Source organism: Akebia trifoliata, chromosome 4 (genome assembly GCF_017979445.1).
Source record: "Akebia trifoliata isolate Shusen 1 chromosome 4, ASM1797944v1, whole genome shotgun sequence".
NCBI lineage: Eukaryota > Viridiplantae > Streptophyta > Magnoliopsida > Ranunculales > Lardizabalaceae > Akebia > Akebia trifoliata.
In genome coordinates this window covers 38,668,652-38,685,053 of record NC_141378.1, presented here as the reverse complement: position 1 = coordinate 38,685,053, position 16,402 = coordinate 38,668,652, and the positions used below count along the sequence as shown (strand labels likewise).

Here is a 16,402-nt window from a genome sequence, read left to right as displayed (position 1 = left end):
ATTCACATAAAAGCCAAAATCATGAATTAATTGACCAAACATAACATGAATTAATAATATTTGTTTCCAATGTACATGATATAACTTCATAAGATATTTTATCCTTTTACTTATATTATAAACTAAAATAACGTTTGACGAAATAATATCATTCACAAAAAGAAAGAAAAAAAAAAGACCAAAATTTCTTCTAAGATATAATAAACTAAGCAATCTTCATGACTTTGAATCCTTGCAAAAATTCTTCTATGCCTTGGTTGAAATCCTCTATAAGTTGGTTCTTCATTTTCATTCAACTGCAAATACAGATTCATGTTAAAGCCAATGAAGAAAAGACATCAATTTTACAAGTCTAATAATACAATCAATGATCTTGTATCAACAATTATTTAATTGGTAAAAATCATACCCACTATGATGATGAATTTGAAAAATTAAATCTTCGAATCAGTCCTTGAGATTCATGAGTTGGTTTCGAAGGTACCTATAAAATGATTGATGCATATAAGTAAATGATGGTTTTCATTAAGTTAAAAAAAAAAGTGTCAAGACATGTAAATTACATATTTGTTGAGACATGTAAGTACCACTTGAAAAAAATTGATTATTTCTTTATTCTGTATACCTTATGTAATTATATTGTGGGTACACTCTTGACCATGGAGGTAATAGACTTGGGTAATGATTATACAATGATTGTTGTGTCAATCCAAATGACTCCTATATAAGAATGAATAAACTTACATATTATATTTTATTCAATCGTTAAAGTATTTTATAACATTAATCAAAGTAAATTATAACCTGGGTAGCTTGATGCATGTTTAATGATCCATGCTTTGTGTTTTGATAACATTTCCATTATTTTCACCTGCATAAAATTTTTATGTTATTAGTAAGAATATATAAGTAAAAGAATATTGAAATGCATTCCATTTTAATACATTTAACGACTAACCTGTTTGTTTAGATGGGGCCATCTTTTTTAGTGCTTTAGTCTCTAAAGAACTTTTAATTCTAATTTTATGATGGTCTCGACTTCGTTTGATCTTTGGATCTCGCAATTGAACATTCTCATTAAAGCTTGGTATTGAAATAACATGAGCATCATAAGTATCTTTCTCAGATGTCCTCACCAATTCTTTTTTAGAAATTGAAAATGTTTCTACTTTTGCCTCTACTTCTAACAATAATGATTTAGCAAAAGTAATTATTGCATTTGACTTTGCACTTTTTGCCATGATTCTTTGTAAAATATGTGATAATTCACTATAACGAGTTGTCAGAGGTAGGATCAATGTTGCTTAAAATTGCATCCCCATATGAGTAGTATCAATGGTCTATCTCTTCAAATAGTATTAGGAAGGTAGATTCTTAAAATTTAAGTCACGAAATAATTTTATCGCATGAGAGCGTAGGATTCCATGGAATTCAAATTTTCTACAACTACATAATACAGATTGCTCTGATTGGTTATATTTAAGTGTACTCACCCTTTTCCAACCATCCATCTTTGTAACACTATATATTTGGATTGTCCCATCATTTTCTTCTAATTTCAAAAGATGATCAATAATTTGTTTGTACTCTTCTTGAAACATGTAAAACATCTTCTTTGTATATATTTTGGATGCTTCACGCTCTACAGACCAATTAGAAAATAAAATAGGTGTTATTTGTCGTAACTTATTTTCTGCTTCCCTTTCTTTCTCCTTTCGACTAGCCATGGATTTTGAGTATTGATCTACAAACTCTCAAAGAATGATATTACTAGAAAAATAACCCTTTAAAAATTTGTTGATGATCCCGCTTCTCTATGTTGTGGTCATACCCACACAAAAAGATCACGAGCATATATTTGAGCCCATTTTTTACGTAACTTATATAACCCTTGCAACCACTCATTATCTCTCAACCCATAATCTTCAAGCAACCTGTCCCAATTTTCTTCAAATTCTTCAATTGTTTCTGGATTATATATGCATTTTTTGAATTGTTGCGTGAGTGATTTGAAATCGGTGAATGCTTTGGATAAGTGTTTACTGCATTTTGATAAATGTGCCATAGACATAATCTATAATGCGTTTTTGGGAATACAACACTAATAGCATTTGCGATCGCCATACCTTGATCAAAAAATATAGTTTTTCATTTTTTTTCCTTGTATTGCTTCTAAAAAAGAATTAAACAACCAAATAATTGTCTCAGTTGTTTCACCATCTAACAAATCATATCCAAAAAGTGTTGTTTGTTCATGATTATTAATACCGACAATTGGTGCACATACCATATTATAATTGTTTGTTCGGAAAGTTATATAAAAACAAATAGCATCACCGAACAACCTATAATCACGTTTGGACTTTGCATCATAAAAGAAAATTCCACTTATTTCAAATATTTCATTAGTTCAAAATGAGAAAAAAAAAGTGTTTGGTCATTTGTTTCTTTTGCTTGAAATAATCAATGAGGTGTTGTGCATCACTTCTCTTGAGAAACTCAACATGTGTTCTTTGAACTAGATTGTTGCAATCAGACTGAATGAAATTAAGATTTTGGGCCCCTCTAGCTTCTATACACATGCAAGAGAAAATATCTGATTGTTGAAGTCCAGATGAATGCATTTTTTTTTATAAATCCAAATTGGGAAGGCTTTATGTGTCTGTGGGACCTCAATAAATGTGATCTTTCAGGTGGGACAAGTTTATGACTATGATCCACTATGAATTTGGTCACTAAATATTTTCCATTAGGATTGAGGATCATATGAAATATAGCTGGGCATTGAAATATCTTATTTTCTCTTCTCTTTTTTGGTGTTTTGACTTTTTGGTAAAAATCTTCAGTAAAACAATATAATGTTTTGCTATAGATCTTGTTGGGATTAGATCGAACCTTACTTGTCCTTCGCTTCCTCACACTAAATCCAATTGTTCTAACATACTCATTACAATAATCATATGCTTATTCCACAGTATTAAATATTATTCCAACAAATGGACCTACTTGATCATTTGCCTCTTCTACTCCATAATCACGAAAATCTTCATTATGAGAATTTAAACGTATATCTTTAGTATCATTGGAAGAATCATCATCATCAATATCAAATCCTTCTTGTTACATCAAGATATAATTAAACCTCTTTTCTTTAACAAATTCTTCTAAAGTATCCTATTGAACTTTTTTCCTTCTATTTTCTGTAAGATAATATATCATCAAAAACTTATTGGTGACAAATATATATTCTAAACATGAAATTTATTGAACAAGCCTGAACAAATTGTTTATGATAAGCTTATGTAGAATCTAAAACCCCAAAAAAATTCTTAAAAAAATATATTTAAGTTTATTGAACAAAATAAATTGAAAATAAATTTAAAAAAATTCAATAAATTGAAATCGCTGAAAATAAATTAAAAATACACACACACACACACACACACACACACACACACACACACACACACACACACATATATATATATATATATATATATATATATATATATATATAGATATATATAGATATATATATATATATATAAATGAAAAAAATAAAATAAAATCACACACTTACATAGGGAGATGATGGTATCTAGGGTTTGAAAGCAAGAGAAATACTTAGAAGCATAGAAAAACCTTAATGAGAAAATATTAAAAAAAATTCAATAAATTGAAATTTCTAAAAATAAATTTAAAAAAACTATATAAATGAAAAAAATAAAATCACACACTTACAGTGGAAGATAATAATATCTAAGACTTAAAAGCAAGAGAAGTGCTTAGAAGTATAGAAAAACCTTGCTATTGAAATCTTGCTTAGAATCATAGAAAAACCTTGCCTTTTCTTGTGGTTAGAAAATGAGCTGTTTGGTTTTCCTATTGAAATATTATTATTTCAATTCAAAATACTCTTTATTGGAGTTTGTGTAATAAGTTAATAGTTGAAGTACTTAAAAATAAAAATAAAAATAAAAAAAAGGTGTACCCAATAAAGAATCCCACAAAATTCTCCAATAGGATTAAAGGGTCAAATATTATTATTTCAATTCAAAATAATTTATTATTATTATTATTATTATTATTATGAGTTTTTGGACAAAGTTTAGAAGGTTGTGGTGTTGGACTACTGATGTGGTGATCCATTTTAGCCAAACGACCCTTAGTAAGAATTAAATCTTACTATGTTTGTAAGCGAAGTTTTTCCAATATCAAATTGAAATCTTGATATTTTAAATTTAAAATCACCGTGTATAGAGTCCTGTTGGAGGTATGTATAATTAGTTAATAAATAGAGTTCTTTAATAAAAAAATAGAAAAATGTGCGTTCAATAAAAAAATGGCACAAAATCCTCCAATAGGATTTAGAGGTTATACTTGATCACCGAATGGTGCGTCAACAAAATCGCACTCACAGTGTGGGTTCCTAATCAAGATTGGGTGATACCCCATTTTATGCCACGTGGCATTTTTTAACCTATTTACCGAATAGAATGTGGTCTATCCCTGGGTGAATCTACAAACAAAAGATCTTATTGATTGGTGATGTGCGTGCATTGATAATAGCATTGTATTAAGAATGATTTCTAATTGGTGGATTAAATTTTTTTTGAAATAACGTAGATCTAGTGGATACAAATTATCAAACATTATGATTTTGTATACATCGGTTGACCGACCACATATCTATACGGTCAATGAGTCCCCAAAAGGCCACATGGAATAAAATTGGATGCTACCTGACCTTGGTTTTAAGTTCTAATTCACAGCATGTATGACACTGGAGGTTCTACCTAAGAAGAGGAAGAGGTCCTAGATTTTCTTTCTTACTTTTGTAGTAGTTGTTCTTGATCTTGTTTGGGTTGATGGAAAATCTGATCATCGTCAGAGAGGAAAATTGAGCTTCTTTTGGAATCTACACAACTTAATGGCTTCCCTATCGTATGCACGTGCCGCTTCTTTGGGGGTATCAAAGGTTCCAATCCATTTTTTCTTTGCTTCATTAGGAATCCATAACTCAGCAACCCATTTGCCTGATCTTCTCTGCCGAACACCTCTGTACTTCCTCTTCTTCTTGTTGTCTTCTTCAAAAAGTTGGCAACCCAAACAGCCCTGAATTCTACATATTTGACACGTGTCATCATCAGTTAGGAGTAAAACTATGCTTCCATTTTCAGCGTTTGCAAAGGAAGAAGATGTTCTAACAGTACTATGAATGGGCTGGAACAGTTCAGAATGTCTTTATCATCGTTGCGGGTATCATTGGAGTTTACGTGCTTGAAAGCAGCAACAAAGAGAGAATTCTCTTGTTCCGTGGTCAGAGGATGCGAGGGAGGGTGTTGGGTGGCTTTAAATCCAACTATTTTAGTCATTTTTGAAGATTTCATGATTTAGTGTTTTGCAAGAGCAAGCAAATTGGAGATGGGCCTTATATGCTTTGGGATAGTGAGGTGAGACTGCCAGATGAACCACCGTTGACCAATGGTGTGACACTGCCTAGTTTAATTGTTGACGCGATTTGAGCTTTAAAACTATCAGACAAAAATTGACGTTTCAGTTAAGTGGTGAACACACAATTTCTTGAAGTCAATAGGTACTTGTTTTTAAGAATTAGAATAATTAATCAGGATTCATCTGTCTCAGTGCTCTCTATGCTACAAAAGCAAATTGAATTTGAATACGTCGTCAAATGAACCGACTTTGAGGTCTGCATCAACACCCCTTCACTATCATCCTCCTAAAACGTAAATCTCGTTTCTGAATAGCTACTCTAGAAGGTTGGATTATTTAAATGCAGACGAAAAAAAAAAGGCAGATTTACCAAAACATGCACAAGATTTCGAATATTTACCAAAATGGTACACTATAGCAATTAATTCCGAAAACGGTAAATTTACCGTTTTCGGAATTAATTTTTTTTACCAAAATGGTAAAAACAGTAAAATGTATTTTTTTATACCGAAAATGCCCTTTTTTATTTTTTGACTGAAATTACGAAAATAAAAATGATTTTAGTAAAAAAAAAATTATAAATACATATGATTGTTGGATTACCGAAAGAGAGTGAATCTTTTTTGTTGGATTTTCATTTTTTTTAAGGTTAAAATTGTAAATATATATGTAAAAAAAAAAGGGTATTTTCGGTAAAAAAAAATATTTTACTGTTTTTATCGTTTTGATAAAAAATATTAATTTCAAAAAAATGGTAAATTTACCGTTTTCAGAATTAATTGCTACAGTGTACTGTTTTCGGAATTAATTTCGAAAACTCTACCGTTTTGATAAATTATTAAAAAAAAAAAATGGGGCAGAAAGACTAAGTTGAGAAAGAGATGGAAAAGGAGCCCATATCCACACTGTCATTCCATTATCCAAAACCATTTGGCCTTTCTCCTTGGGAACAAAGAAAAACACAATTAATAATTGTCTTGAACCCCCCAACTTGTCAAAGGAGCAGATCCTATGAGTTGTGTTTTTTCTGTAGTTCTTTGTAGCAACGTCATTTAAATTGTGGGGACCTAGAAAGATGGATTAGAGAAGTTTTGAAGATCTATAAAAAGAAATCCGAGAGGGAGCTCAAATCAATTAGTGGTTGATACAAGTACTAGATTAGTGTGGGATTTATCCTAATGCTTGAATGGAAGTGGAAGTAATAGTAAAAGTAAAAGTAGAAGTAAAAAAAAGTGAAAAAAAGAGTTAAGTGATTTATTTGTAAGTTGTGGTGTAAAATTTTAGTCCCACATCGGATAAAAACAAATAACAATCTTAAAACAAATAAATTAATATTTTTGTGTGAAATAACTTTTTAGAAATGAATCTTACAGTGAATCGTCATGAGAAACTCGAAAAGTTCAATCGGTCTGATTTCAAGAGATGGCAATAGAAAATGTTATTCTACTAGACAATTCAAAATCTGATCAAATTTTTAATTAAGGATGCCTCGGTTCTACAAGAAAAAGAAACAAACAGGATTATTATTATCATTGTCAAGGCTTCGAAACACTCTGATTTTCTATGCTGAAATTACATCCTCAATGGATTGGACAACACACTGTACAATTTATACAGTACATTCCAAACTGCATAAAAGTTGTGGGAATTCTTAGAGAAAAAGTACAAAATAGAATATGTCGGAATGAAGAAATTCGTTGTTAGTCAATTTCTTGATTTTAAAATGGTGGATTCCAAAACTGTTGTGACTCAAGTTCAACTTCTTTAAATTATCCTGAATGAAATTCATGTAAAAGATATGAAAGTTAATGAAACATTTTAAGTGACATGTATAATTGAAAAATTACCACTATCATGGAAAGATTTTAAAAAGTATTTAAAACATAATCGTAAAAAATGAAGATAGAAGACTTGATTGTAGTAAGGTTGATGATTAAAGAAGACAACCGTATGAGTGAAAAGTGGAGTTGGAAATCACTCAATAAAATCAAAGGCAAATGTTGTGGAAGATAAAAGGGTTAAATCAAATGTCAACAATAAAAAGATGAAATTCTCCAACCAAGGTAATTAAGGTCATTAAGGCAATGACTTTAAAAGATTCAAGGGGAATTGTTATAAGTGCAACAAACCTAGACATCGAGTAAAGGATTGTAGGAAACACAATGAAAAAGATTCATCAAAGAATAAATCTATTCAAGCAAAATTGATTGAATTAAAAAACTTTGCAGTAGTTGTTTCCTATATCAATCTTTCTACAGTTCGCTTTGAAATCAATTTAGTTGAAAATACTAAAGAATGGAGGATAGACCAAGGGGCTATTTGACATATATGTTCTGACAAGAATTTCTTTTCAAAATATAAGAAAGTAAAATATGAAGAAAAGTTATTTATGGCCAACTCTTTGATTTCAATAGTTGAAGGTCAAGGAAATATTGTGTTAAAATTTACTTCAGGGAAGAAACTTTCGTTAAATGATGTGTTGCATGTACCCGACATCTAAAAAAATCTTGCATATAAATTTTTATTTAGTAAGAAGGGTTTCAAGCTGGTTTTTGAAAAATCTTGCATATAAATTTTTATTTAGTATATAAATAAAAAATCTTGCATATAAATTTTTATTTAGTAAGAAGGGTTTAAAAAAATCTTGCATATAAAAAATATTTTATCACCTTTATTGATGATTACATTCGATATTGTTATGTGTATTTATTAAGAATCAATGATGAGGTTATGAAAATGTTTATTAAATATAAACATAAGGTTGAAAATTAAATCAATAAAAAAATAAAGGTCCTAAAAACGGACAGAGGTGGTGAGTATGATTCATTATCTTTTGATGGGCTTTGTGCTCAACATTGAATTATTTATTAAACAACAACACTATACACGCCTCAAATCAATGAAGTTGCTGAAAGAAAAAAAATCGAGTATTAAAAGAAATGTTGAATGTGATATTAATTAGTTTTGGTTTACCACAAACTTGTGAGGGGAAGTTTTACTTTTCACAAATTACATTCTTAATAAAATAACTTATAAGGAAACTAATAAGATGCCTAGTAAAAGTAGTGATCCTAATTCTTAAAAGAGTTTGCTATACTAATAATAGTAGTGCATATCATTTTCTTTGGTATAAATCAGATGTGACTGTTGTGCATCAAAATACAATCATTACTATAATTTTTAAAAATAAGTTTCCTTGGAAACATATAAATGATGTACATTCTAATAAAACATCACATGATAGTCCATCAAATGATGATTATGATAATTATATAGATCATAATAATAAACTTAAACCTACTAAGAAAGCAAGGATTTTTATGTCATTTTGTCAAGATTTTCTAACTTATTTTTAGAAATTGAACCTAAAGCTATAAGGAGGCCATATCCACATTAAAAGCACCATATTGCGATTGAATTCATTATACAAAATCATACATGGGAACTAGTAAGTTTTCCACTAGAAAGCAAATCAATAGGTTATAAATAGATTTTTACGTGAAAAATAACACCTGATAATTCCATAAATAAATATAAGACAAGATTTGTTCCCAATTGATTCAAACAAAAAGAGGGTTTAGATTATTTTAATAGATATTCACATGTTACAAGAATAACATCTATTAGGATATTAATAACAATTGTTGCCTTATATAAACTTGACATACATTAAACGGATGTAAAAATAACATTTTTAAATGGTGAATTAATTGAAGAAATTTATATAGAACAACCAGAGGGGTTTGATGCACCTATGCGAGAGCATCTTGAATCTGTGTCCTATTGTAAGTTGCAAAGTCACATGCCCCATAGCCAACGTAGTACTAGTACGTGGTCGGTCCCCTTGTAGGACGTTAAACCTTTTATGAAAGCTACAACCCTACCCTCATGCTTATATGGTATATCAAACCAAGTTACCACGTACTGTCTGATTAAGTACGCTCGAAAGATATATAGGTGCACTTGGGTAAGGGTGACCAGATAAATTGTATTGCATGTAATAAATCTAGAGTCTAAGAACCTTCTTATAGGTCACAACCTAGAATTATCATGGGTGCTCCCAAGTTTCTCTATTCAATCCATCCAAAAGGTAAGTGGGTAGAACAATCCATATTGCTCAAATTGAATCCGCAATATCGGTCCAACCTAGTAGACTTAACTGATGAGACATGCCAATCGGTATCAAATTGAACTAGTTAGCCTAATTAGAAAATGCATCTTATGGATCAACACGTGGATCGATTGGACTAATTAGATGAAGTGATTCCAATAGAATATTCAGATCCATTGGATTAAACCAACTGAAACTCAAATTGGTACATAGTCCCAATCACCTTGTATTGGCCTGTTTAATTCAATGGACTAAATATTTATATTTAACAAGATTGAGATTAGTAAAAAAGTCATATTAATGGATGTACCGATTATGAAGATCGTACAACCCTTAATTATAATTAAAAAATTTCTAAGATTCCTGATCAATTGGCAAATCATCTTCATGTAATATTTCTTGTTCGGAATGTTTCACTGGTTAGAGACATTGAATCTAGAGGGTTAACTTAACCAATACTATTAAGATAGACCTTTATTTCTAATTGCTACAAACCTACTATTAGGTCCACAACCAGTAATCCACCTTTGATGGGATTTCAGGATACCATTGCACCTAAACTTAAGTGTCTACCACCTAGTTGGAGTTTAGAGTCAGGCCAATTAGAGAGGACATCAACACCAAGTGAACTGTTAAAAATAGCTTCTGAATCTGAACTCGTCGAGATCCACAAAATCCTGGCAATTTTTGCAATCGATAACATAAAAAAATAAAGTAGAAATAGTAGAACAAATCTCTAAATCAGTAAGAAACCTTTTTAATGATCAAAGGGGCAAGGGATAAGAAGGTAGCGTAAACAGGAATTCGCAAGAGGTTTATGAACTTGATAGAAATGAAGAACCCTTTAATGAGAGTTTAGTGCTAGCCAACAAAATGACTCAATTGGAAACAACCCCGAAGAATATAAAAGAGATTGATGAAACCGCAACAAGTATCGAGGCTTTGAATCAAATTCTTAAGATCCGTTTGCTTGAGAAATTTGTAATGCTAGAGATGGAAAAGTTCAATGGGGTAAGTTGCATAAGAATATACCTCAAGGTATACGACACTAACATGTGCAACCTGGGCTTAGGTGATGAACATATGACATTACTTTTTTTACATACCTTATCAGGATCGATGCTATTGATATCTCAAGATATGTTTGTAATCGGGACATATGAGAATATGTCAAAGTTGTTCTGGCATCAATACAAGTATAGTACCGAGATTGAAACTTTTCAAAGGGATTTGGAGTTGACAAAACACGAGAACAGGGAAACATTTACTAACTTCATCGACCATTGGAGAGTTAAGGTTGCACAAATGTGGGATAGACCATCAAAGAAGGAACAAGTAGCTATCATCGTGAAAAACCTCTTGCAAGGGTATGCTCAACATCTAGTCTCCCAATATCTTCCTACACTCGAGTTTCTATTACAAATCGGTAGTTGACTAGAAGATGCCTTCACTTCCTGGGTCATTTTCAACCCTTTTGGCAACAAGCTCAAAAAGCCCTATACCAATTCCAAGTCTAATACTAATCACATCTATGTAGTCAATACATCTGCTACACCTGTCCAATATACTACCCTGCTTACTAACCAAGTTAACCTTAATCAATCTCGATCACGTAGAAAATTCATTAATCTTGATATGTCTTTGAGCATTGTCTTTTAGAAATTATTAAGTAAAGGGCTCATCGCATCTCCAACCTCGACCTTTACCAAACTTACTCTCTGTTTTTTCCAATCCCAACTTATTTTGTGAGTTTCACCAAAATTTTGATCATCTTACTGATGATTACGTCGTCCTTTCTCACACAGTTCAAGACCTCATCGACGCCAAAAAAGTTATTGTCTCTACCCCTAGGCAACCAAATGCTATCACCAACCCTCTACCCATTTACCAACATCCTCAGACTTTTAACGTGGTGTCCAATATTGAGCCATTGTTTGACCTAGTTCTTTTCATCTGCCTAGTCAATCCTAAGCCACCTAGCCCACCTCTTACTAGAGTGACGGTACCTAATGATGTTATCACCACCAATATGCAGCCTTGTCCAATGGAGATTAAGTAAGTTTGGACAAGGCAAAGAATCTGCACAAGAAGTTCAAGACTAGCAAGCTACCGTGAAATCTCTTAACATTGCCCAGATATTTTATGAAGATCATGATGCCTTAGGCTTACTACTTGAAAATAATTTCTCGAGTTCTCAGTCTATAATCAAGTCCATTGTGGGTATTTGTCTCTTAGTTTTTCATGAATCTTGAGTCCAGTTTTTTTATCAATTCAGCAATCAAGTCTACCCTTTTTATCCCTTTTGAGTCGAGTTAGTTTGTTGAGGCTACAATGGCGTCTATCACCCCATCTAAATTTAATTGAATAAAAAGAATTTCTAAATTCCTCGAGCGCATTAATGAATTAACTAGTAATCTGACTTCAAGGAAAGATTCATCTAACAAGGATCCCTCTCCCCAATTAATCAAATTATTTGAATGAGAAGATAAATGTTGAGGAAGTAATGGTAATTAACCTCGGAATAAAAAATAATTCTCAAGAAATTTATATAGAAACCATCCTATCCCTAGAGGAACATGAGGAGAAAATGAATTCACTTAGAAATTTCAAAAGACTTATTCGTGTGATCTTATGAGGATATGTTGGGTTAGGTTTGGGTGTGGTTCAACACAGAATATATACTTGTCTCATAAAATAAAAATATTGATAAGATCAAAGAAGATGTTACAAAATATATCAATGTTGTTCTTATTGCATCTCAGGTTACAAAGGTCATCTGAGCAAATATCATTAGTTGATATGGGTTACTTTCAAAATTGATCTCTGATAACGGGTCACACTTCAAAGTTGGGGTTATTACTCTATGTTCAAAGTTCAAGATCTGGTATCACAAATTATATCTTTACTTTCCTCAGACTAATGGAGTGGTTGAAGCAGCAAATAAAAGTCTCAAGATAGTCATCAAGAAGATGTGTTAATCACACCGGGATTGATCAAAGAAGTTATCATTCGTGTTATGGCCATATCGCATTTCAATATGGCCTTCTATAGGAGCCACTACCTACTATCTAATGTATAGTATGGAAGCAGTCTTACCTGTTGAAATGGAAATCCTATCTCTTAGGGTCTTGATGGAAAGTCAATTATCAAAAGTAGACTAGGTCCGTCATCGGTATGAAAAGCTAAACCTAATCAAAGAAAAACAACTTATGGCTTTGTCCCACGTGTATGCTTTTCAAAGAAGAGTCACTCATGTGTTTGACAACAAGTTCAAAGCTCGCTAATTACAAGTCAGGGATTTGGTACTCAAAGAGAATCAGGTGCTTTTCTTTGACCTTTGGGGGAAGTTCAAACCTAATTAGGGAGGTCCTTTCCTTATCAAAGAAATACTATTTGGAAAAGCTATCAGACTTCAAGACCATAATCGAATTGAACTATTAGAACCAACAGACCTTGATCAAATTAAGTGATACTACATTTAAAGAGGCATCTTTGGTCCAATCAATTTCCTTGTTACCTAGGTCAATATATCCTTGCCCATCCCTTTACAGCCTTAAAAAAAACTACTTTTTTTTTCTCAACCCAATCACCAAACCTAGGGGAAAGAATGTACTCGAACTACATTTTGGCCTAATCCCAAATATTTGGGGTACATAAGAAATTTGAAAAGTTACATCGGGCCCGACCACACCAGCAATAAAAAAATATTCCCCCACAAAGAGACAAAAGAAAAAAAAATTATTAAAATGGGGAGGAAAATTAAAAAAAAATGCCACACAAGGAACATTCGAGTAATGAGCCTAAAACTACATTTTTTCTCTATGCCCAATCCTAAGCTTACCTATGGAAGTCCTCCTAGGTATCTGTGAACAAGTCCAGGAAAATAACAAAGCATGACCAAGTAGTAACCCAAGAAAAAGGCCTACTAGGTTGAAACCTCAAAAGGACGACTTAGGCGAAATTAAAGCATGCTCGCAAGGTTGAAAATAAAAAAGGATGACCTTGACAATAATCAGAGTAAAAAAGATATTTGTAAGCTTGTTAAATCTAAAAACTAAAAAAGAGATCTATGCAAAAACTACATCATATTTACAAGATTGATAACCTAAAAAATAAATATAAGCAGAAGTTAGAACAACCAAAAGAAAATCTCAATCGAGTTAAAATCTGAAAAGGCAGTCTGAACCAAAACATCAGAAGTTCAAATGACCAAGCTTTATCAACTTTGGAGAAAACTCATAATCAGAAAACTTCAATAACTAGTTTAAACCAAGCAAAGACTCAGAAGTCACAAATATCTTGTCTATGATTGATCTGAAAATTTTCATTCCCCTAAGTGAACTAAAAAGAGGAAGAAGGATGAACTCTATGATGAATCTCAAAAGAAAATATTTTATTCCCTTGAGCCTAACTCAAAATTTTCAATATAAAAATTCAAAATGAAAAGTTAAATATTTATTGTGCTTGTGATAATCAAAGATTTCAAACCTTCATAACAAGGGGTACTTTCATTTTCTAAAGAGTGTAGTTCCCCTCTTACACTAGTGGCATTCATTTTCAAACTATCCTTTGTGCAATGTTTTTTTGTCAAACTAAGGGCATCTTATTTTGAAACTTGATCAATTTCAACACCAAAAGATAATGTTAATCCTAAATTAAAAGGTTACCCTCTTGATAGTAATTTTTGAAGACCCTTGAGGTTCAAAGAAAGTTAAAATGTTAACCTGACTTTCATAAAATCCAGCTCTTTGTTAAATGATAAAAAAACATCCTGAAGGGGTGTTAATCTCCCATTTGTTTTCCCAAGAAAAAAAGTTCATTACTCTTTCACCCAAGACAGGTAGGGTAGGATTCCCAGAAAAAAGTTCGTTACTCTTTCACCTAGGGTGGTAAAGTACGATTCCTAGAAAAAATTCATCATTCTTTCACTTAGAGCAGGTAAAGTAAGGCTCCCAAAAATTAAGTCCATTACTCTTTCACCCCGAGCAGGTAGGGTAGAACTCCTAAAAAAAAGTTCATTACTCTTTCACCTATGGTAGGTAGAGAAGGACTCTTAGAAAAAAGTTCATTACTTTTTCACCTAGAGTAGGTAGAGTATGACTCCTAGAAAATAAGTTCATTACTCTTTCACTCAGGATAGGTAGATTAGGACTCCTAGAAAATGTTCATTACTCTTTCACCTAGGCCAGTTAGAGTAGGACTCCTAAAAAAAAGTTTTTTACTCTTTCATCCAAAGCAGGTAGAGTAGGACTCCTAGTAAATAAGTTCATTATTTTTTTACCCTGAGTAGGTAGAGTAGGACTCCCAGAAAATATGTTCATTACTCTTTCACTTAGGGTACGTAGAATAAGACATTCAACTTTTACTCAGACCTTTCTCAGAGTTTGCTCATATTTTTGCTCAGACTTACTCAGAGTTTACTTTAAACATTGCGGGTGTCAGCATCCTATACATTACAGATGCGTTCAATTGCGTCAAAACATTCTTGGTGCTAAATAATGAAAAATACGTAACTTGGACGTACCTTTATTTGGTGAGTCCCCAATATCGTTGGTGTACTCAAGATTTTGCAATAAGAGAATAAAAAAAAAAACTAACAAGAATATAACAATTATTAGCGAAAAATATTTTATTATGTGAAAAATAAAAACTACAACTCAATAGTATTTTGTTCTTTCTGAAAAAATAAAATAGAAAATACTTAAAACAACTAACGAAGGGGAAAACCCTATGTTTTAAAATAAAAAAGGAGAAAACTCCCAAATCCTAGACTAGTTTATTGTGAAAACTATTTTCAACACATTTATTTTATTTTTTTTTTACTTTTGAAAAAATGATTTTCATAAAAAAGTATGCCTTTTGGTTTTGAAGAAGTGTGAAGTTAAAAGAAAATGAAAAGAATGTCTATTTTAGACACCAAATAGAAAAGAAGGAAACACGAAGCAAGCAAGCAAGCATATTACGAAACACAAGAAAGAGAAATAGAAAAACAACTAAAAGAAAAAAAAATATGCATTGAAAATGACAAACCATCAAGGTATGGAAAAGCTTGGGTACAATCTTATTAACTTTCAGTGAGAATAGTGGGTGTGTGAGACTGTACAAAAAAGGAATATGACAAACAAAATAGAAAAGCAAGCAAAAAATGGAAAATAATGTGCACCAGAAAGGACAAAGCAACAAGCTATAGGAAAATTCAGGTGCAATCTTATCAACTTCCAGCGACAAGAAGTGGGTATGAAAGTAGACACATAAAAAATGAGTGTGGAAGAAGGAATGTATACAAGAAATGTGGAAGAAAAGAAACATATAAGAGCAAGAGATTGGGCAGCATAACACCTCACTTGGAAAGAAAAATAACACTTAAATGATATCAATACAATGTCCTCGAATACAAAATGCAGAGAGGAAGTAAGTCGTGATGTCATATAAGTGATAATAATTCTGACTGTAAATGTGGGGCATTAACCCAAACCAACTATCAAATGAAAAAGGATCCAGTTTATGGAGACAATACAAAATCCCAAGAAGGAAAATGTATTAAAATCATAAAAAGGTTGAAAACTTCTGAAGAAGAATGTGGGCCAGTACGTATCTCACCAGGTTTTCCAAAGATGCATGCAACAAAGAATCAATATATGCCACTATAGATAGTGAGGTCCTCGAGCAACACTCACGAGGAAAATCTCTATTAAGATTGAAAATGATCCCAAAACAATGTGGAAAACAAACAAGAATGAGTTATAATGAATAAAAATGTGCCTTCAAAGCAAACAAGATAGGATATGGGATAGAGCGAATGCACATTTTCTATGAAAACGAATGTCGTTTGTTATG

At 31.8% G+C, this 16,402-nt stretch overlaps 1 protein-coding gene and 1 pseudogene across 1 annotated transcript; both read right to left on the bottom strand.

The window, feature by feature from the left end:
- Positions 1 to 1,340: 1,340 nt before the first annotated feature.
- On the bottom strand, positions 1,341 to 2,624 carry LOC147404897 (protein FAR1-RELATED SEQUENCE 5-like; annotated as a pseudogene).
- A 2,263-nt stretch (positions 2,625 to 4,887) lies between these two features.
- Positions 4,888 to 5,375, bottom strand: LOC147404896 (ethylene-responsive transcription factor ERF122-like). Its single transcript, XM_086437932.1, has 2 exons — positions 5,209 to 5,375; positions 4,888 to 5,122 (listed from the first exon to the last, which is right to left on the bottom strand). Exons 1-2 carry the CDS (start codon positions 5,373 to 5,375, stop codon positions 4,888 to 4,890), a joined length of 402 nt encoding a protein of 133 aa, XP_086294058.1.
- Positions 5,376 to 16,402: the final 11,027 nt, after the last annotated feature.